Here is a 21,847-nt window from a genome sequence, read left to right as displayed (position 1 = left end):
TTGCATTCAATTTACAGTCGAATCTCGTTAATTCGAACAAAATCACGCGGCGGCACTGCCATAGAGTAAAAGCTTAGGGGAGACCCCTCAATGTCGTGCGCGAACAAACCAAAAAGAGAAAAAAAACGCGGCAGACATTTCACCCTCTCTCAAATAACAAGGTCGCTGATTCTGCGTTGCGCCGGAACATGCGTGTACGTGCTAACGTCTCAGCCACGCTACTGTAGCCACGCGTAGAAAATGGCAGTAAGCCCTTCTTTCTCCTTTATGCTTCCTCTACTTTCTAGTCACGTGTTGACCTTGCACGCTGCGGCTATGGCGCAGAAGGAAGCAGCGGCGCTGTCCCAGGCCGGCCAACGAAACTACCCACGCCGGCAAACGCCCGCTTGATAACGGCAGAAAACGAAACTTCGGGGAGCTGGCGCCGGGCCGGCTGTAGCGGCGGCGCCTGCACGGCGGCGGGCGCGCACGGTGACAGTCCAAAGTGAGGGAGCTACGAGGGAGGGCGAGGGGAGCCACCGAAGTGGCGGAGTTGCCAAAGCGAAATCCGCTTCCCTGCCGCCCTCCTCCCTCACATTCCACGGTCTCTGCGTGCGCCCTTCGCCGTGCCGTGCCGGCGCCGCCCGCTCGCTCGCTGAAGTTTCGTTTACTGCCGTTATCGTGAAGCAAACGTTGGCCGTTTCGTGGCCCTCGCTCGCTATGCGCGCCGTGATATTTCATGACTCGACTCGCACTCAAGATTCTGGTTTTAGCCTCACTGGCTGTTCGTTCGCACCACGTGCCCTTCTCCTCCAGTTCGTCTCTTTCTTCCTCAATCACTCCCTGGGGTGCCCGTTTGAGGGGAGCGTTCGCCGTCTCCGCTGACTTCCGTACTCCCAGGCAGCCGCACTGTAACCGGTATTTCGTTTCCCGCAACTGCACTATAAGCGATGCGTGTATACATGGACTGCTATGGGAAAATTAACGGGAGTCTGAAATGACCGCACTATATGCGGTCCTGCAGTATAAGCGGTTACGTTATAAGTGGTCTATACTGTAGTTTTATTGGCCTCATAAACTTGTAAACATTCGCTTACTAATTAAATTACTAAGCACAGTGTAAAGCGTGCACAGGTAAACGTGAACACATCTCGCTCGATGACTAAGGAAACTCGATGTCAAAACGCTGGAGCGCAGCAACAGCAGCGAGCGAATTAAGCTTCGTGCCGTCTCTGGCTTCAATGTGAACTAAACATCGAAAGCATAGCGCACACGAAGCTACCGGGCACTAGTTGCACTTTGTTCACATCGCAGATCGCTTTGAATATGAGGCCCGCGCGGACGGGCACTTTTTCCATGTCGCAGATCACTTTCAAGATACAGCAGCGCCCGCGTGGCTGCCGCCGAAGTAAAACGCCCCCCACTTTCTCGCTTCCGCCCCGCCCCGCCTTTCTGCCTTGCGCTCATGAGATTGAGCCGCAATCGTCGGCTGACCCTCGCAAGCTTTCACTCGCACATACAGCGTACGGCGCGCAGCGACGGATGTGACCGTGTTTTTACTTTTTACGGAACCTCAAAGCGACGACCATAGTGACGGCAGATATGCGCTTGGAGTGTCCATACGATTGCTATCACAATAAAATGTGTTTCTGCGCGGTTGCTACTTGAATTGATTTGGATTCGACGGCGACAGCGAATTCGCAGCCCCTACCAGCACCTTCTTTGTGTTACTGGAAGCCAATCTCAAAAGCCGTGCTCTTGTGCGCTGCATTCGGCAACAGCTGTATGAGCAGGAAATACATCATGGTAGCCACGTTTTAAGGTCACTATTGCTGGCGACTGGCATCTAGGCATCACAACTCGAGAATGGAACATCTGCGCACATGAGATTTTTCTGATTTAGTGTCCATGCGTGTGGAACTAGAAGGAAAACAGTACGCACTATTCGTTTGGTGGCAAATGATTGACTACGGCTTAAGCAGTCAGCCAATACATGGGGTTCAGGGGGGGCTGGGTGGGGGTATCTTCGCAACTATGTTTAAATCGCAATTACATATTAAGCTGGTACGTCTAATATGGGTGTCACAAGGCACATTTTCGATCGCGATTGAGTCAGATTAGGATCATCTACTCTTGCATCTATTGCATCTACTGGACACGGATGCATCTACTGGACACGAAACAACAGTGTAGCTCCAGTGCACGATGTTGCCCGTAGATGCCAACGTGTTTGGTGCGGAGTGCGAAAGTGATCATATCTTGTATCCCCGAAAACCATCGACCGAGACTACAGCCCCTTTGCACAAATCTACGTTGATAACGCGGAATCTGCACATGATGCTTGTTAGGTAGTACTGAAACCAGTCTTGCCTCAAGGGACGCATATTCTTGGACGATTGCTAAACCACATCCGGATTCGGGGCAGCCCATGCTGCGTCCGCCGTGTCAAGCATCATAAACAAGTCCACGTCTGTGGGACGTACATTTCTTTGTTTTTGCTGCAATTTTCTCACTGAGCTGTATATTATCAAGGTGCGTACTGGTCCTTTAAATCCTTGAAAACCCTTGAAATTGAAAAGTGCATTTTCAAGGGCCTTGAAAGTCCTGGAATTTTTTTCCTTCCTTGAAAATCCTTGAATTTCGGGAGCAGTGCACTCTGATATCGACATTGCGGCCTCCTTTTTGTGGTAGATCGGCGTCGATCTGACAAACTCCCCATTTCAGAAACAATACGTCGGCACGGGCACACATGGTTCCGTTTTGCAGAACTGCCCGGAAAAAATAAAAGGCTTCACCGCGTCAAACCGCGAACGGAGCGTGAGACCCGTGCCGCGCTTCGGTGCTGGCTGTGCGGTGGCCCTGGGCCCGTGAAGGGTCCAAGTAAACTCGCTTGCTTAATAAAGTTTTTCCATCCATACATCAGTGCTGGCTCCGCTGGTAGTGTTTACGCTGCTTTTCTCACGTACGTTTCACTCCTCGCCCGTGCCTTGTCCCACTTTCACTCTTGCGCGCGAGGTGAAGCTAAAGAGAGCTATAGTGGAGCAACTTTACCACTGATGCTCAGTGCCTTTGGCTGGAGGTTTGTTATAATATTTATGATAATATAAGTGCAATAACATTACCGTATTTTCCGGTGTATAATTTGCACCTTTGTATAAGGCGCACCCCCCCTCGAAACGGCAGTTTTTCCAAAAAAGAAAATGTATATACGTCGCACCGGTGCATAAGACGCATCTGTTCTTTTTTCGGTAAGCAATTTAAAAAAAGTTATGTTTCGCTCAGTCAACGCAGGTCACGCGCAAGCGTATGGGTGCCATATATTTCCACTCCAGGCGTATTTCTGCCGTCGTGGTTGCTGCTTTGTTCCGTATGAAGTCCAAGGGCGATAACATTGTCCCCGCGTGCCGTATGCTGTATGTGTGAGTGAAAGCGTGCGACGGATAGCCGAATCGCGCACAAGGGAGGAAAGCGGGAAGGCAGTACGGGAGGGAGGGGGGGGGGGCTGCCTGTACTCTTGTAGCAACTGCGTAGTTTGCGTAGCGGCGCGCGCCGTATCTTGACAGCGATCTCCAGATGCGACGACTTCGAGGTCGATCGACTCGCGGTTGGCCTACCGCCGCTTGCGTTGCTGCTCCATCCTTCTCGCACGGCGCTCGGGAACTTGATCACGAAAATCCGGCACCTCGATAGTGGGCACAGAACTCATAGCAATTAAGTCAACCAGCCCGCTTCGCGTGGCCATAACAGCGGATCCGATTTTGATGGCAGTTTTTCCGAAAAAAAAAACATACACCCGTGAGCAAAAATATACGGACCAGGGGTTGTGTGAAAAAGCTGATTTTTTCCTCAGCCTATGAACGCAACTTTAAATTAAGGACTGCACTCCAAACTTGGCATTGCGAACTTTTCAGTGTACTCATCAATTTCAGTTTATGCTTGGTAAATACGAAGAAATTCACTTTTTTCGCCGACCCTGTGGTCCTTTTGCTCACGGGTGTACATAGGTCGCACTGTTCTATAAGACGCACTGACGAAAAATTCAGAAAAAAATGCGTCATATACACCAGAAAATACGGTATGCTGAATGTTTTGGAAATGTTTTATGAATAAACCCAGCTAATACTGCAGAAGCCTGAGCAGCTGTTGTGAGTGTTCATTGTGTTAACTTTTAATATTGCGGACTTGAGAAATGATCAAGACAAGGCACGTTTTACAAAATTGCAATATACACCAATTTGTTATAATATAATGGATGTGTAGCAAGACTACACTGAATTGTTTGGAAATGTTCGGTAAACTTGCCCAGTTAATACTGGGGAAGTCAGAGTAGCTGTTAGTAGCATTCATTGTGATTTGTGAACTTTTTTTTTGTATTTGTGAACTTGCAAAGTGATCAAAGCTAGAGATTATTAACATCATTGGGATATACATTTATTTCTTTTTATTTTAGGACAATAACCCTATACTGAATGTTTTGAATATTTTTGGTGAACTTTACTCAGACCCGCTGAGGTGGCTCAGTCAGCTAAGGCGTTGTGCTGCTGAGCACGAGATCGCGGGATCGAATCCCGGCCGCGGCGGCCGCATTTCTATGGAGGCAAAAGGCAAAAACGCCCGCGTGCTTGCGTTGTAGTGCACATTAAAGAATCCCAGGTGGTCAAAATTAATCCGGTGCCCTCCACTACGGTGTGCCTCATAATCAGAACTGGTTTTGGCACCTAAAACCCCAGAAAGAAGAAAAGAAGAACTTTACTCAGCGTATACTGGAGAAATCTCAGCCGCTGTTAGCGTTCATTTTGTGTTATGATCTTGAGAAGTTATCAAAGCTAGACATTTTTATTGTAATTGTGATATGCATTTATTTATTGTAAGTGCAATAAAACTAGTCATTTTTGAAAATGTTAGAGTAAAGAAATCCTACTTTGAATGGCGCTTTGAGTACTTGAAAAACCTGTGACAGGTCCTGGAAAGTCCTGGAATATCCTTCAATTTTTTCTGTGGAAACCGTACGAACCCTGATTATGTACAGCGCTATGTACGCAAGAACCATCGTCACATGCCGGTAGAAACGTACAGCTGTGCTCTTTGAAATGGGCGATCGCCAAACAAGGATTGCAGCCACTACGTGTTTCCAGCTCATGTGGTAGCTTCCAGTGCTGGGTTGTTTCTGTAAACAAAGATTGTAGCACCCATGCAATGTGAGGGTATTTTATGCAATTTAAGCGCTAAGTGAAGGCATTTGTGCACTTATTGTATTCTTGTAACCTTGCGGGAGTAGGTAATATGCATGGTAATGTTCCGACAAATTTTGTTGATGGGAGATTGGGGTTCAGCGTTTGCTTTACTATATTACATGTTCTCTTAGCACTAGTTGCCTTCTTTCATAAAAATAAAATGAACACTTATGGCTCGTGATTCTGGCCTACGGAAGACCAACAGGGACACAATGTACACACAACACACATTTATAATTGAAGTACTGACACTTGATACACAACATAAGAACCCTACCAATCTATAAGTTGCATCTACAAATTGCATGCAAATATTCTCAGCCAATACATGGGATTCAATGGGGGCTGGGTGGGGGTATCTTCGCGACTATGTTTAAATCGCAATTACATATTAAGCGGGTACGTCTAATATGGCTGTCACAAGGCACATTTTCGATCGCGATTGAGTCAGATATGGATCATATTTTCCTGTCATGATTGCACAAGCTGTAGGAGGGAGCCAATAGGATTCAGGTGACTTTGGGCACATCAGGCACACGGAAGGCAGTAACAGTTGTCAGTTGTGTTACGCACTACTTCCATGGCGCCATGGTGGCACTCACCGCTAATAATGCATCTACTGCATCTTCTCAACAAAGTCAAGCCATAAAACAAGAATAAGGAAGGACGAAGCGTTATGTTGAGCAGGCGTCGCTGACTCCTACGTCGCGTAGCTCGGCTCGACTTGGTGGCAAGGGATCTGGTGTCGCTGCTTCTGACGTCAGGGTGACAATTGTGGCCCAAAGGTGGTGATGACACCAGGTTGATGCACCGCTCGGAACTTGTCCACTATGCCAGCGGAGCATAGACGTAGGATCTCGGGTACGTCCTCGTGGTGGACGTGCCGTAAGGTCATTGCTGTGGTTCTCAGTTGCGTCCATTCAGCCAGTGGATCGTAACCGCAGAAGCGGTACACAGCCTTCACAGGACTGCTGCCTCTAGGCCACCGCCTTCTCCACTGTCCCGGTCGTAGCTGGGCGCTGGTTCCTCCTGTTCCGTTTCTCTTCGATGCGTCTTACGCTGATTGGTGCTCTCAACTCCGTCTGGCCATTCTTGATTCGCTGACTTGTGCTACTTGCATTGACTCTTCTTCTACTTCCATTTCATGTCGTCTCCTTGATTCTCAACTACACTTTGTTCCTTGAATTGTGAGAACGAAATACTGGGGTGGTTAACACTTCATTAACATTATTTACTTCATTTTGTACATTATGGACAATGAGCATGAGCAACTTCAAGGATCCAATGAAGGAGAAAGTCTGAGGTAGGTGTGACATGGTAAGACATTGCAGGCACACCAGGTGCCATGAAGCCCACTGAATGAACAAATTCCGACCCCTAGACACATCTGTATGTGGCAAATCATTTTTGGGATAACTTTTTAATAGTTAATGGCTGTGCGAAATAAAACAATCTGCAGTAGCTTTCCGCAGTTAGTAGTAAGGGAACATCTACGTTTGTACAAAAGCATCGTGCTTTTTTTAGCCGGAGTTCAGCGACATTTCAGTGTCGAGAGATACGAAATGCATTGAATCCTATGGCTGTTGACTGGGGATGTGTAAATATTTTGTTGTTGTGAGAATTTCATTTGTAGGGGATTTCACTGTCGTGGATTTCTACTGTACTTATCGCTAAACATGTCTTGGTCCAACTGGCAGGGTACCTCTGTTCGAGACACAACCATAGCAAGAGCGTGGCACTCGGTGCCATACACTAGCGCTGTAGTTCACCTCATCACGTTCTTCGTACGTCAAATTACCATTCTGTGAAGTATGAATAAATGTGATGGTCTGTATATACTGTATTCATTCGAATATAAGGCGAGGTTTTTTCCTCAAATCCTTAGGCTCAAAGTCACCCCCCTCCTTATATGCGAATTTTGCCTTTGGGTGTGGCTTCACGGCATTGCGAATTTCTTCTTACAGTGTTGCTTTACAACAGTGCTTGGCGCTATGCCGTGAAGTCACACCTAAAGGCAAAATTTGCAGATAACTTGCAATCCGCGTGGTGAAGCTCGCTTTACCCCTATTTCATGGTCACCATTTTGTGCCAGTGTGCATACTTCAGTTTTTTTGTTTTTTTCTTGGGTCCCCGAACTGCACCCTCGCCTTATAATCGTGACCGCTTGATAATCGAATAAATACGGTACTGAATTTTCCAGATTATAACTCCCTCTTCCCCATTTTTGCCAGTGTCTAAAAAAATGTGGTTATATAAGCCACACCATTATATAGGACTTGCCTATTTTAACTCAGTCAGCATAATGAAACAGTACATTCAGTGTGAAATGCTGAACTTACTAACATTTCTGGGTACTAAATTATTGTAAACAATGTTTTTATGAGCTGCAAATTTTAGCAGAAAAAATTCTTCAACTAACGCTCCAATTAGACTCAATAAGCCAATATTCACTAGACTTCACTCGAAGCCATCAAAGGTCTCGTCCTGCAATGCCACTTTAGTTGCCAGCATCGCTGAGGAATCATCATCGGCCTCTGATTAACCTTAAGTAAAACGGCAAACTTTCGCATTCTGACTTCTTGATTTTGTGGATGGCAGTAATTCATGCCTGCCGCTGTTCCTTTTCATACCATTTATCCAGGAAATTATAGAACTTGACAGGCAGGTGCAGGCCTCGGGTGATTTGGTCCCTGTTGTGGTAGTTCACCATGTGACAGTACCGGGCCCCTCAGCTACCCAACTGCCCAAACAATCACGAAAGAACGGTGACATGAGGAGTGATTTTGTAATAATCACAGGCATTGAGAGCGCCTGACTGTGCCTGTGTCCTGATACATGGTGATGCCGCTCTCCACTAGGGAAAGGAGTGGCGCTAGTGTCTGTTGGAAAACGAGGTTGGGAGCCTTATCAGCCAGCCATGAACATTGGATGATAAATGTGGCATGTAATCAAGAGGGGGAAAGCATCGCTACAATATCACAGCCTGTATCTCGGCCATTGTCATGTTGTCACTACATATAGATATAAGTATAGTCAATGCATGCACCAAATTCACATCCACAACTACTAGATTGACTAGGCTTCGACAGTTTCGGTTTTATGGAGCTTGACTCAGTGACAAATTAGCACACGGTCATGCAGTTGGAGCCCGAATTATCACACATTCAATATTTTGGCCGTTCTTATGTATGTTAAGTCTATAGGGCTAGTAGTGGTGCCGTGAGGCTGTTCGAATAATCAAGTATGTCCGAATAATTGGTCATTGACTGTATTTGTTTGTCTGGAACCAGTTATGAATTCCTCGGATAACGGACTTCAAGTCTTGCTTCAAGATCAATCGTGTCCTCTCAGTGCCAAGCGCTGAGTCATGCTATAAGTGTTTGAATGAAAAATTACTGATGCCATTTTGGAAAGGGTCCATGGGGTCTATGCTCTTCTAGCGAGTTTCCATTGTCATAATTTTGCTTATTTTTAAACTCTGGTTACTGTATCTCTAAATTTTTTTCTCTATGTACAGTTTTGAGGTAATCTGGTTTTACTGTAGCTTATTTCAAACCTTTGAAATGCGCAATAACGTTAAAAGGCACTTCTCTGCACTATAATTGCTTAAGTTAGACCCAGAAGGGACTGCCATGTAAATACGCTAACACAGTGGGCATGCTAGGCCATAAGATATCAACAAAAAATTATGAATAGTGCGGTTGTAAAGTAAGTCGAGTTTCAGAAGCTAGTGCTGATTCGCTCGAGATGACGTCGCAGTTATCGTTTAAGCCCACAATGGCCGATGTATTATTGTTTATATGCTGAGTTTGGTACTTCAAAAGGACAGAGTTAAATGTGGGAAACTTAACACAAATCCTATAGCAGTGTTGTTGACAGATTGAAGTGAAATTTCATTTGTGGATAGCTCAGCAATCTAATTAATATGCTGATTAACTCTTTCATTACCGCGTCCATAGAAATCTATCAGTTTGACCGACACAGTTTTTGTGGACATTTAACATTTCCGTTGCAATTTTTCTACCAGCACCGTCATGCATCATCTCAAATGACGATTTAACTTTTCCTATATTTCAGATTTTACAATTTTTGGTGATTGGGGAGTCTGGAAACACAAGTCTTTGCCTGGAGGTTTCGTCAGAACTAGCCTCCAGTGCTCCTAGCACTTCTTCAATAAAGTTATGTAAAATTTGCGATTTTGTCAACTCGGCAACATAACTTTTAAATGACAGCAGCAGTGAAGACACCGGAGGTTCTGCCGGGTTCTCTTATTTTCTCATCCAGCGTCTAGGCTGTATAAACGTTGTCTCAAACAATGGCAAAGATGCATGAGGGCATGGCATAATTGTGTTCGACCAATATCAAGTCACACTTTATTTTTTCTTTGCGGGTTGCTTTCATTCATTAGCGTGCCAACAGTGTTTCTACAGATTATTACGAGCAATCCTTCCCGTCGTGTGGGGGCTTTCGTTCACACAAGAGCATGCAGTCGATTTCAAACCAACCTTCGACTGACACTCGACTAGAAGTCTGACCGCTTGCATTTTGAACACTGCCTGTGAAAGTGCCCTCATTCATTAATGTACAATACGTATTGTGCAACACTGCAAATTATGGTACAGCACTGTACAGAAACTAAACGAAGGACGTGGAGGCTCCAGCGCCAGTTGGACGCACATTAGACCATCTTGCTTGCACAGAGCCGCTGATTGAATGCAATAATCGAATGAGAGGAAGCTTCTGCATGCTCCCTGACCTGACAGCCATTGCTTCGCGAGCCTAAAGAATGCAGCAAAAAACAAACCAGGTGCCTGCTGCAATGAGTAAAAACAAATGCTCCCTGCTCAATAGGAACTTACCCATTTTCAAATTTGCGAAGCTGCTACTTTCCTGCATAGCATGGACATCACTGTGGTCATTATTGACGCCAACAAATCTTCATAATATTTTTTATTGCGTGATCTGACTTACAAAAGTTGGGAACGATGAGGCACGTGCGTATTTTGTATATTTCATGTATTTTTTTTGCTCTGAGTACTTATTCTAAAAATAGGAAATTATTACTTAATTAGTGTTCCTTGAGGTGCTTCATTCAAATTTCACATAAAATACTCAGAAACTGTCTAGGAAATAATGCTGCTTTACATTCATTTAAAACACCAGTGATCAAGCTATAATTTTATGTATCGTGGTATATGTTGCGACTTACTACGTCTTGAAATAAAATGTTAAACCATAAAAACACCGAAATCGAGCACATTTCTAGCGGTAACAAAAGAGTTGATTTGCTGCAAAACTTTCTCATTATTTTTTTTTTTTTGTCTTCTTTCTTCTTACGAATATGCTCCTCTCGGCTGTAGATGAAGGTCAGCAAATTGTTCCCATTTTCTTTGGTTTGTAATGGCATTTGGGCTTTGTAGGGTTATGCAATTAGGCCTGTCTTCTCTGCTTGAATGCCCAGCTGTGTGAGCAGTTGAGTTAGTCGTCTGCTTCTGCTTCTGCCAGGGACGGTGCGGAGGACTGGCAGGAAGCCCACCAGCTAGAGGCCCACTCGGACTGGGTCCGGGACGTGGCCTGGAGCCCCGCTGCGGGGCAGCCCAGCCGCATTGCCAGCTGTTCCCAGGACTGCCGCGTCATCATCTGGACCTGCAACCTCAGCAGTGGCAGCTGGCAGCCTCTGTTGCTGGGCACCTTCGACGACGTTGTCTGGCTCATCAGCTGGTCCCTTACGGGCTCCGTGCTGGCTGTGTCGGGAGGTGACAACAACGTGAGAACTGTTCTTCCTGCAATTCTAATGATGATGAACTGCAGCTGTGCTCTCGGAGATTGGGAGCAATGTTTTATTAACTTATTCTTGGTTTGAATTGCATTTTGTGCTGACTTTTGGATTATAATATCAAAACTAAATTTTAAAAAAATTTATGTGTACATACTGCAGCCTCAATGAGGCTATTGCAGGAGTGGGATGAACAAACATATGAACATTCATGCACATGAACAGGCTTCTAAGCATTCTTTCAATAGTAGTGAACAGATGCTTCCCGGCAGCGAGTTCCAGGCTTCAATTGTTGACGGAAAAAAGCTATATTTGAAGAGGTCGGTGCAAGCGAAAAAGGTGGAAATGTTAAGGGTGTGGTGGCTCCTTGTCGATAAAGGTCTAGAAAAAGTAACATAGTTATCTAGAGTATCGAAGCGGGAGAATTGATTAAAGTGTAAAGGAATTTCAGGCATTCAAGATGGCGACGCATTGCAAGTGTAGTGAGACCAAGCTGGGGAAGAAAACTGGACGGTGAAAAATCCTTGTCATATCTTCTACAGACAAAGCGCACTGCCCTTTTTTGAAGGGACTGTAGTTTTTTAATATCACATTTTCTATAGGAGTTCCATACAATGCAACCATATCCGAGAATAGGACGAATGAGAGCTTTATAAGTAAGAAGTTTGGTTTCTTGAGGAGCACGACGGAGCATACAATGTAAATAACCTAGTCTTTTAAGGTCCTTGCTACAAGTGATATCAACGTGTTTGGTCCATGGCAAATTGTGTATTACAAGGATACCGAGATATTTGAATTGGAACACTCGGCGTAACATAACATTGTCAAAGGCATAGTCAAAGGACAAGGGGCCTGGACGTCGGGAAAATGACATGATGACGGTCTTGGAAAAGTTGATATTCATCTGCCAAAAAATGAGTTGGACCAGTTACAGAAGTCAGAGAAGGAATCGTTAAGGGTGGCATGATCGATCGGAGATTTTATGGTATGATATAATACGCAATCATCTGCAAAAAGGCGTATCAGCAGACCAGTGCTGCTGAAGGCCACAAGGTAAAAGGGAGTGGCGGATTCTGCAGAACTGATTTGCTATATGCATTCCCTAGCTGTGCTTCATGTTTACTACTAATCTAGTGTCCCTCTGCGCTCTGCTGGCCTCTTGGTTAGCTCAGATGACTGAGCAGCTGTCCCGGAAAGGTGTAGGTCCCAGGCTAACCCCCCCCTCCCCAGACCAAGACGAATTTTTCTCGACTGTCAAGCTTTCTTTCTGGCAAACCTCTGTGAGGTTCCTCTGCAGCTTTCTGTTGGGTGGATGGCAATAGTATTTTTCTTTTGATGGATCCAAAATGACCTGTGTAGCTAATGATCTGGGTCATACTGTCAACACTATTGATTCATATTCATCAGCCTGTATTTTATGTGCACTGCAGGACAAAAGCCTCTCTTAGCGATCTCGAATTAGCCCTGTCCTGCACTAACTCATTCCAAGTTATGCCTCCAAATGGCTTAATTCATCACGCCACTTAATTCTCTGCTGTCCTTGACCGCACTTCCCTTCCATCGGCACTAATTCTGAAACTCTGATGGTCCATCAGTTATCTGCCCTGTGCATTGCATGGCCTGCCTCTCCAGCTCCATTTTTTACTATTAATGCTCACTAGAATATCAGCCAACACCGTGTGTTCTCTAATCAATGCCGCTGTCTCTTGTTTCTGGTGTTACGCCTAACATTTTTCGTTCCATCGCTCTTTGTGAGGTCCTTAACTTCTTCTCGAGCTTCTTTGTTAACCTCCAAGTTTCTCCCCATATGTTAGCGCCAGTAGAATGCAGTGATTGTACACTTTTCTTTTCAACGACAGTGGTAAGCTCCCAGTCAGGATTTGGCAATGCCTGCCGTATGCACTCCAACCCAATTTTATTCTTCTGTAAATATGACTGGCGATCCTGAATTCTTGTTCCCTTGCCAGGCCATCGAACATTACCGTTGTCTTCTGCATATTAATCTGCAACCCCACTCTTACACTTTCTCGCTTAAGGTCCACAATCATTTGTTGTAATTCGTCTCCATTGTTGCTGAATAGGACAATGTCATCTGCAAACCGAAGGTTGCTGAGATATTCGCCGTTGATTCTCACTCCTAAGCCTTCCCAGTCTAAGAGCTTGAATACTTTTCTAAGCATGCATTGAATAGCATTGGAAAGATTGTGTCTCCTTGCCTGACCCCTTTCTTGATAGGTAAATTTCTACTTTTCGTGTGGAGAACCAAGGTAGCTGTGGAATACTTGTAGATGTTTGCTAAGATATTCACGTATGCGTCCTGTACTCCTTGATTTCGCAGTGCCTTCATTACTGCTGGTATCTCTACTTAATCAAAAGCCTTTTCATAATCTATGAAAGCCATGCATAGAGGATGATGTACTCCGCAGATTTCTCGATTACCTGATTGATGACATGAATGTGATCCATTGTAGAATATCCCTTGCTGAAGCCAGCCTGTTCTCTTGGTTGACTGAAGTCAAGTGGTGTTGCCCTGATTCTATTGGAAATTTTCTTGGTGAATTTATTACACAATACTGAAAGGAACCTAATGCGCCTGTGCTTATTCAGTTCTTTAATCTCGCCCCTTATTATGCATTAGTATAATGTTGGCGTTCTTCCAGCTTTCTGGTACACTTGAAGTCATGAAACATTGCGTATAAAGGGCTGCAAGCTTTTCAAGCATGATATCTGCGCCATCTTTGATTAAATCGACTGGTATTCCATCTTCTCCAGCAGCTTTTCCCCTGTTCATGTCTTTCAAGGCCCTTCTAACTTAGTCGCTAGTTATAGGAGCCTCTGTATCCTAGTCACCACTACTTGGAATTAAAATTCGTGGTGGTTCTGGGTACTGTACAGGTCAGTATAGAATCCTTCTGCTGGTTTGTATTATATCATCTGAATTGCTGATGACATTACGGTACCCTGCTTATCTCAGTCTTGCCCTGTCCTATGCCAAGTTTTCTTCTGACTGAAATCATGATGCGGCCATTTTTTACTGCTTACTCAATCTTTCCCGTGGGATAATTTTGATTATCTCTTTCCTTTATTTTTGATCAGTTTCGACAGTTCAGCAATTTCTATCTGATCTCTCGAGTTTTACACTTTCATGTTTTGCAGTTTCTTTATTAGGTCCTTTGTTACTTGAGAGAGCTTACCTACTGGTTGCCTTGGGGCCTTACCTCCCACTTGAATTGCTGCTTCTGAAATCAGCCTAGTTACAGTTTCATTCATTACCTCTATGTTTTCTTCAGGTTTCTGTTCAAAAGCTCCGTACAGTAAAATCTCGGTGATACGAATCTCGCGGGGTCGCGTGAAATATTCGTATCACCCGAAATTCGTATCATCAAAACATACACAATATCGAGAAAAATGAATTTATTTCTACCAGGAAAGGATTTCTAATAGTGGAATCCCATTGATACCTTCCTCGCTGCTGCGTTTTCCCGGCTCCTACGTCGCGTTTTCGCGGTCCCGACCTAAATCTCATTCACTTTCATGTACTATACTAGTCGAATCGTGATAATTCGAACTCGAAGGGGCCCAAAAATTTGTTTGAACTTAAAAGGACTTATTTTTGAAATATTCGTGCACCATAGCACGACGTACGAACGGTGCTATTCGTGAAATATCGCGGCGCGCAAGCACATATCAAGCGAGGGCCACGAAACTGCCCGCGTCGGCCAACGCTTGCTTTGTGATAACGGCAGAAAACGAAACATCAGGGAACGGGCGGCGCAGGCACGGCGAGAGAGAGAGATTGGGGTTGTTAAGTTCAAGTCATGGGGTTTTACGTGCCAAAACCATGATCTGATTATGAGGCACACCGTAGTGGGGGACTCCGGAAATTTGGACCACCTGGGGTTCTTTAACGTGCACCTAAATCTAAGTACACGGGTGTTTTCGCATTTCGCCCCCATCGGAATGCGGCCGCCGTGACTGGGATTCGATCCCGCGAGATTGGGGTTGTGAAGAGGAAGAAACGACACAGCGACGGGCACGCGCGGGGACCGTCGCAGGTGAGGGAGGAGGGCGGCAGGGAAACGAATTTGGCCTCGCCAGCTTCGGTGGCTCCCCTCGCCCTTCCTCTCAACACCTTCGTAGCCCCCTCACCTTCGACTGTCTCCGTGCGCGCTCGCCGCTCCCGCCTGTCTGACGCCAGCTTAGCCCGCTCCCTGAAGTTTCGTTTTCTGCCGTTGAAGCGAGCGTTAGCCGGACTGGGCCTCCGCCGTTGCTTCCCTCTGCGCTGCAGACGCAGCGGCGGCTGAGACGTCGGCACGTGCACGTGTCTTCCGGCGCCATGCAGAAACGGCGACCTTGCCGTGACGCCGCGGTTCTTTTTTTTTTTTTCCGCGCGGCGTTGAGGGGTCTCGCCGCCGCATGATTTGGCGCGCTGCTGAGAGCATTGGCAGTGCGCGGTATGTTCGAATTAACCATCGCAAATGCTTTCACGTTCGAATTACCAGACGTTTTCGTGATACTTCGCCAATCTATAATGTTCCTGCATGTTACGTTCCGTTTGAATGTGGCGGTCACGTAAATTTAGCGGTACAGCCAGCTTGTACATTGCAACAAGCGACCGGCACATTGCAGATACGGCACACCCGTGCGGGTGCCGTATCCTGAAAGCGATCTGCGACGTGCGCAAAATGCGCACCCGCGCAGACCTTATCATCAAAATGATCTGCAATGTTGACAAAGTGCGCCTAGTGCCAGTAGCTTCGTATGCGCTGTGCCTTCAACGTTTAAATCGCGTTGAAGTGAGAGACAGCGCAAAGGTCAATTTGCTCGCTGCTGCTGCTGCGTTTCCGTTGCTTCACCTTTCGGGCGAAACTGCGGCTTTTTTTTCTCTCTCTCTTTTTTTTCGCGGTCCCTTGAAAAACGTATCAACGGGACGTTTTCTTCTTGCCCAAATCGTCAACAATCGCCTTCTGAAAGGCGTATAAGTGCGCGCATGTGATCTTGGGAATGTTTTCGCATGCCACTGAACGCCTAAGCACATCGAGTGCAGGGAGCGTTTTGACCGTCGCAGCTGCGCCTCGGTCGTCGTTGCAGCAGCGGTCCTCGATCGTCTACTTTCTCGCCCTGCATCAGCTAGGCTGTGATGTGGTCTGGTCCGCTTGACGTGGGGACCAATGAGAGATTGCGCAGCCGCGTGACGTAGTCGGTTGCTTGGCGACTATGGATCCCGCCCAAATCCCGCTGTGCTGGCTTGTCTGTGCTAAAGCCCCTCCATACGCGTTTTCGCCGACTAGGTGCAAAAGCGGCGGTGGTGCGTGGATAGAGGGGCTTTATTTAGTCAGTGCCGGATGCCCCACTGGCTCGGCCGCCGCCGCTGTTGCTCACGCGTTCGTATGATCCGAAGCGGTGCAGCAACACTTTCGGAACAGCCGATTTTTTTCGTATTGTGAGCAATGTATTTCGGCCGGGGAATGTCACGAATTCATATCACACCGAAATTCGTACCAGCCGGGTTCGCATCACCAGGGTTTTACTGTATTTGTTTGCGAGCACCAGCCTGAATTCATCTGCATTTACCCGTACGTCTAGGTTGGCCTGTTTCTTCTTCACTAATTTTGGCTCTTTACCTCTTCAAATTGAGAGCAGTCCTAGACCTCACTAACCTACAATAACTGCCCTTTACTCTATCTCATGGGTTCTCAAAGTGGGTTCCGCGGAACCTACGGGTTCCGCAGGCCCCTGCTCGGGGTTCCGCGAGCCACTGATACATTTTCCCTGGTCCCGCTCTCGACAAGTGTCTAAAACGGCGAACACGAGGTGCACTTGATCCAAAGGACCACCATTACCCATGCCCGAGTGTCAAAAAGCACATCACCGTGCGTAACAGCAACGCGCGAACTGCGCAATAAATACGCAAGCCGCTTGCAGCCACCCAACCTCTCAGAACGGGCAGCGAGCCTAAGCTTTCACACTTGAATCTCGGAGGCCGTAACTTACCACCATGCGCCTTTCTGCTATTTGTAGATAGGGTAGGTGCCGATAGCATGCGCACTGGCCTATACGTTGGAGAAAAAACAAAAAAAAAAGAAAGAAAAAAAAAACGCGGAGCACCGCAAATGCGCGCCGCAGAAGAGCAAGAACGGCGTAGCGTACAACCGAAACGAAGCGGCGCAGTCCGCATCGCCGTGGTCCTTGGCGGCAATCGTACGCGGCACGTGACTACAGCAACGCCGAAGCGCTTCGTGCCTAATTGTGCCTTTAAAGCCTTTATTCTTGCGTTTATCGCCGCGCGTAACACCGCGTTGGCGGCTAGCCGCGTGCCTCCGTAAGTGCGTAGTCGCTATCTCTGATCGCGTCGATAACCACCGCAGTTTCATCCGCAGCGGTTGCGGCAAATAGTAGTTTCGTTTTCACTCGATGCGCGCGTCAGCTGCGTGCCTTCACAACTGCGTAGTCGCCTCCCATGGCAGCGTCGATAGCGACCGCAGTTTCGTCCGCACTTCTTGCAGTGAAAGGCAGTTTCGTTTTGACTTGGTGCGTGCGTCAGCCGCCTGCCTTCTGAACCGCAAGGTCGCCGTCCATGATCGCGTCGATAGCGGCCGCGGTTTCGTCGACAGCGGTTGCGGCAAGCAGTAGTTTCGCTTTTACTCAGTGCAAAGCTGTCGAAGATAAAAAGCACCGGCTACATCGCGATGGACGGACAATTTGTTGGCGAGCAGCTGAGTGGCGAAAAAATAATCGGGATGTGCGCCCGTTGGTGCAAAGCGCGTCTCGGATGAAAAAGCGCGCCGCGAAGGATGTCGCGAGGCCTTCGCGGCTGCTAGCGCCAATCAGTCATGAGATGAAGAGAATTTCAGCTTCCGCACTGGTCTTGTGCTAAATAGAAACAAGATTTGACGATTCATTGAGTAAATAAAAGCGTGTTGACGTAGTGCAGCATTTGTTTTCTTGATACCCTCGATTCGGTTAAATCGGGGGGGGGGGGGGGGGGGGGTTCCTTGGCACTTTATGGAGCTTAGCAGGGTTCCCTGGGATGAACGTACTTGAGAACCCCTGCTCTATCTAATACTTTACATCCTGGACTATTTTGGGACCGGCAGAGAGTATGAAATCCATTTCATTTCTTGTTTCCCCATTAGGACTTTTTCAGATCCACTTTCTGCACTAGGTGGGCTTACAGAAAAAAATATTCATTATTCAGAGCTGATTCCTTTCCATGACTTCTACCAACATCTCTCTTCTAGTGATCCTAGAGTTGGTGTCGTAGTTGTCAACCACCTGCTCCCTAGCATGCTTTCTCCACACTTTCGCATTGAAGTTGCCCATCACTACAGTACATAGCAGAACCTCGTTGATGTGATCTCGTTTCGTACAACTTCCCGGCGCAAACGTTTGCGATTGAGCATGCAAAAAGTGACCCAATACAGTTACGCATCTTTTTTACCGGTTGGTATGTTCCCGGAATACACTATTTTTTCGCCCCAATGTTCAGTACATCGGCAAACTCGGATCGTATGATACGTTTTTCAGTTGCTAGATCCGACGTAAACAAAGGGACGTAGGTGCACACTGCAGCAGCTTCCCCGCACAGGCGCTGGCCTGCCCGTGTCACGCTAGAACTTTTCTCTTCTGCAACTGGCAAATTACCTTGGGGATCATAGCCGTTTCATTTCCAGCTATCACCGCAAACCCTATTGCATTAAGCATCTTTACCGATCTCTTTGACAGCGCGCGTGGCTTAGTGCTGCTGGAAGCATACTGCGCACCTTTGACCCTTTGAAGTTACATTTTTTTCACCAAATTCAAACTCCCGGGGTTGATTTCTTTATTGCTGTTAAGGTCTTAAGACTGACCTGTTTCAAAAAATGTACCGCAATCTTTTTAGAGTGACCATAATGGGACAAAAAAAAATACTTTCCATAAGTAAACATCCGTTGTTTATTCGTGAATACAGATGGGCTTGCATAAATACTTATTAATAAGAATAAGAAGGTAGATATGCTGAAATAGATATGTTTCGATTCGGCATTTGGGCACTAGTCTGCATCGGAGAAATCGCCGCTCAACTCACTTGCAGCAGAGCAAGCAGCGTGCACAGCCATAGTGTAATCGAACCGTGTATGTAGCCATGTGCAAGACATCTCAATGGTTGTGCGTGTATCAGAAAAACCAACAATTCAGAAACTATCAGTAATCGTTCATCCCATCGCCAAGTAGGGCAATCAGTTTTCGCGAGTCTCAAGAAAAGAAATGCAAGGATTGCAGGATCGTTCGTATATGGTGGCATCGTTTGTACCAATACCAAAGGGGAATCCAATGCTCTGTCTTGGCTTGGTTTCTCCATGGCCACACATTTGCGTGCATTTTGCACAACAAACCTTAGTGTTGTCTGTCGGGTGCTGTTTTACTCACGGGACGGCAGTAAAGGGCAGTGATGCAGCGTCATCACTCCCTGTTCGGGGGCGAGCAGTTTCAATTGCACTAAAGGTATGCGGACCGTTCAGACACAATTTTCTCGTGAGCTAAGTCTTTTCTTTGCAAGAAAGAAGTGCTGCAAGGTTTCTGCAATGTTATTATAACCATCCACGTTGACTTAATATTTGCATTTCCTTTAAGCGAGGACGGGAGTTTTAAATTGTTTATTTTCTTTTCTTTCTTTTATTTCTCGTTCAGCTTAAATGAAATTTCAGTCTGAATCGGTTTTCACGGTAATTTCAGACCTATAATTAGTTTTTTGATAGCGGCACTACTTCTAAAAGTATTAAACATTGAAAACAAATTTCATGCTTATTTATAAGGGAGCTTTTTGGCAATTTCATCTTGCTAAACACAAAAAGTAAGTGTATCAGCCCCATACAAAGGACTTACTCTTAGGGTAATGCTATTTTTATTGATTTGAAAGCATTCTGTAGGTAAAGAAACAGACCAACATTTACTGTGAATGTTTTTTCCAAATTTTTTCTTATTACTCTTTCTGATTGCAATTTGCAAAATGACTCCACTGTAATAAAAATAGCATCACCCCATAGATCATTACAATACAAATAGAACAATGCGGTGTGTAAAAACATCGAACTGAGAGAAACGAACTTGAAGTTTTTGACAACTGTAACTTTTGCTAGAATGCAGCTACAGCATTATAAATGACATTATTTTGCAGCCCTCTTCTTCATGAGCATGGACATACTAAATCTGTGACAGTACCCTTCCAAACACCTGGCATTGGCTTCTTATAAAGCCCTGTGCTTTAAAAGAGCCACCATGAGAAACTCCGATCACCCCTTCATGTGCCTATTCCAGCGCCCTGCAAGGTAAAGAAATGGAGAAATATTTATAAAGGCGCCTTCATTAGGTTTTCGTGTTTTATAAGAATGGGCGAATTCCCGACTCGTGTGTCGAAGCATTACTTTTCGAGGGCACGAAAACAGCACTTGCACTGCAAAACTCGCCACATTCAGCGGTACGCGTATGGGACCCACATCGGGTTCAAACAAATTGTAAGCCGCAGACACTGTCCCACGTCTTTCACATTTTGAAGTGCTGCAAATGCGCTGTCTCTGATAACGGTGGTATCATACGTGTACCTAGTCTCAAAATGGGGTCTAGACTGCAAGAACCCAAGGCTGCATGGAGAGTAATGGGAGCAAGTGGGCTCACCGTCTACGGTCCTGTACGGTTTGATAAGTAAAACAGCATAGTGCACGGTGTCTGCATTGTCACACAGTCCATGACCTCACAACACTTCGCGGTCTTAGCTGTCGCCAAACAGCCAAGGCGATATGGGATTGCAAGACACGTTGACAACATTATTGGTCTTTTGCAATCCACTCACCGGCTTGCATGCTGGCTCGTCTGATCCTTGTGATAAGCGCCTCCTCTTTCTTATCGTATGATCAGACAACAGTTGCGCTTTGCTTTTCGTACACGAGGCCGGTTTCGAACTTCTTAAAACAAGCGTGGAATAACCGCTGCTTGCGCTCACGGTGTGATCAACTGCTATGGTGTTGCGCTGCAAAGCTCAAGTTTGCGGGATCAAACCCCAGCCGCGGCGGCCGCATATTGATGAGGGTGAAATGCAAGAACGCTCATGTCCCTAGCATTCGGGGCACATTAAAGATCCCCTGGTGATCAAAATTAATCCGGAGTCCTCCCCCGCTGTGGCGTGCCTCATAATCAAATTGTGGATTTGGCACGTAAAACCCCTAAATTTAATGCAACAAAGAAATGGCTATCAGATTTCAGCCTAAGATTTCATCCTAAAATTTGCAGTTTTGGGTTCGTTTTTGCTCACTGCTATCATCATCAAGACTCATGGCGGAGTATGCGTCATCTTGCGGTGGCGTCGGTAGGCTGCTGCTGCTTTCAACGGGCGCCATTTTGACCACGCTAAGAATCGGCACGTTCGCTAGTATCTCGCACTATGTCGGGACCGCGACGGTAGTACCCAGCTGCCCTTAAAAGGAAAGTTATTTTAGCTGCCGAGGTCATCGGAAATTGTGCCGCAGGGCGGCACTTCGGCGTCATCGAGGGCAGCGTTCACGGTTCGGATGACATCCCAGTTGCAAAGTTGGTTTTTTATTCTATGGTTGCAACGGCGACAGAGAAGCGCATTTGGCCTTGGCAACGCCGTCGCTTCGGCGGCAGTGGCTCCCTTCACCAACCCTCTCGACTCCCTCGTAGCTCCCCCCACCTTTGACTGGCTCCATGTGCGCCCGCCGCCGCTCCCGCCGGCGCGGCACCCACTTAGCTGAAATTCGTGCAGCCAAGAACGTAACACCGCTTGCCACCCCCCCATTACTTGCCTGTCTACAGGGAACGCAACTTCTCGCGACAGCAACATCTCACACCAAGCACTAGCTCA

The 21,847-nt window shown here is 46.5% G+C and overlaps 1 protein-coding gene across 1 annotated transcript in view; it reads left to right on the top strand.

Annotated features, from left to right (window-relative positions):
• The window catches only part of LOC119430958 (protein SEC13 homolog), a 66,722-nt gene that overhangs the window by 32,729 nt on the left and 12,146 nt on the right, over nt 1–21,847 (top strand). Inside the window, exon 7 of the mRNA XM_049657143.1 lies at nt 10,719–10,980. Within this exon, the coding sequence (XP_049513100.1) occupies nt 10,719–10,980 (262 nt within the window). The remainder of the gene's footprint in view (nt 1–10,718; nt 10,981–21,847) is intronic.

Source organism: Dermacentor silvarum, chromosome 10 (assembly GCF_013339745.2).
Source record: "Dermacentor silvarum isolate Dsil-2018 chromosome 10, BIME_Dsil_1.4, whole genome shotgun sequence".
Classification (NCBI taxonomy): Eukaryota; Metazoa; Arthropoda; class Arachnida; order Ixodida; family Ixodidae; genus Dermacentor; species Dermacentor silvarum.
The sequence above is the reverse complement of the archived record's forward strand: the minus strand, read 5'-3'. Positions and strand labels throughout refer to the sequence as shown.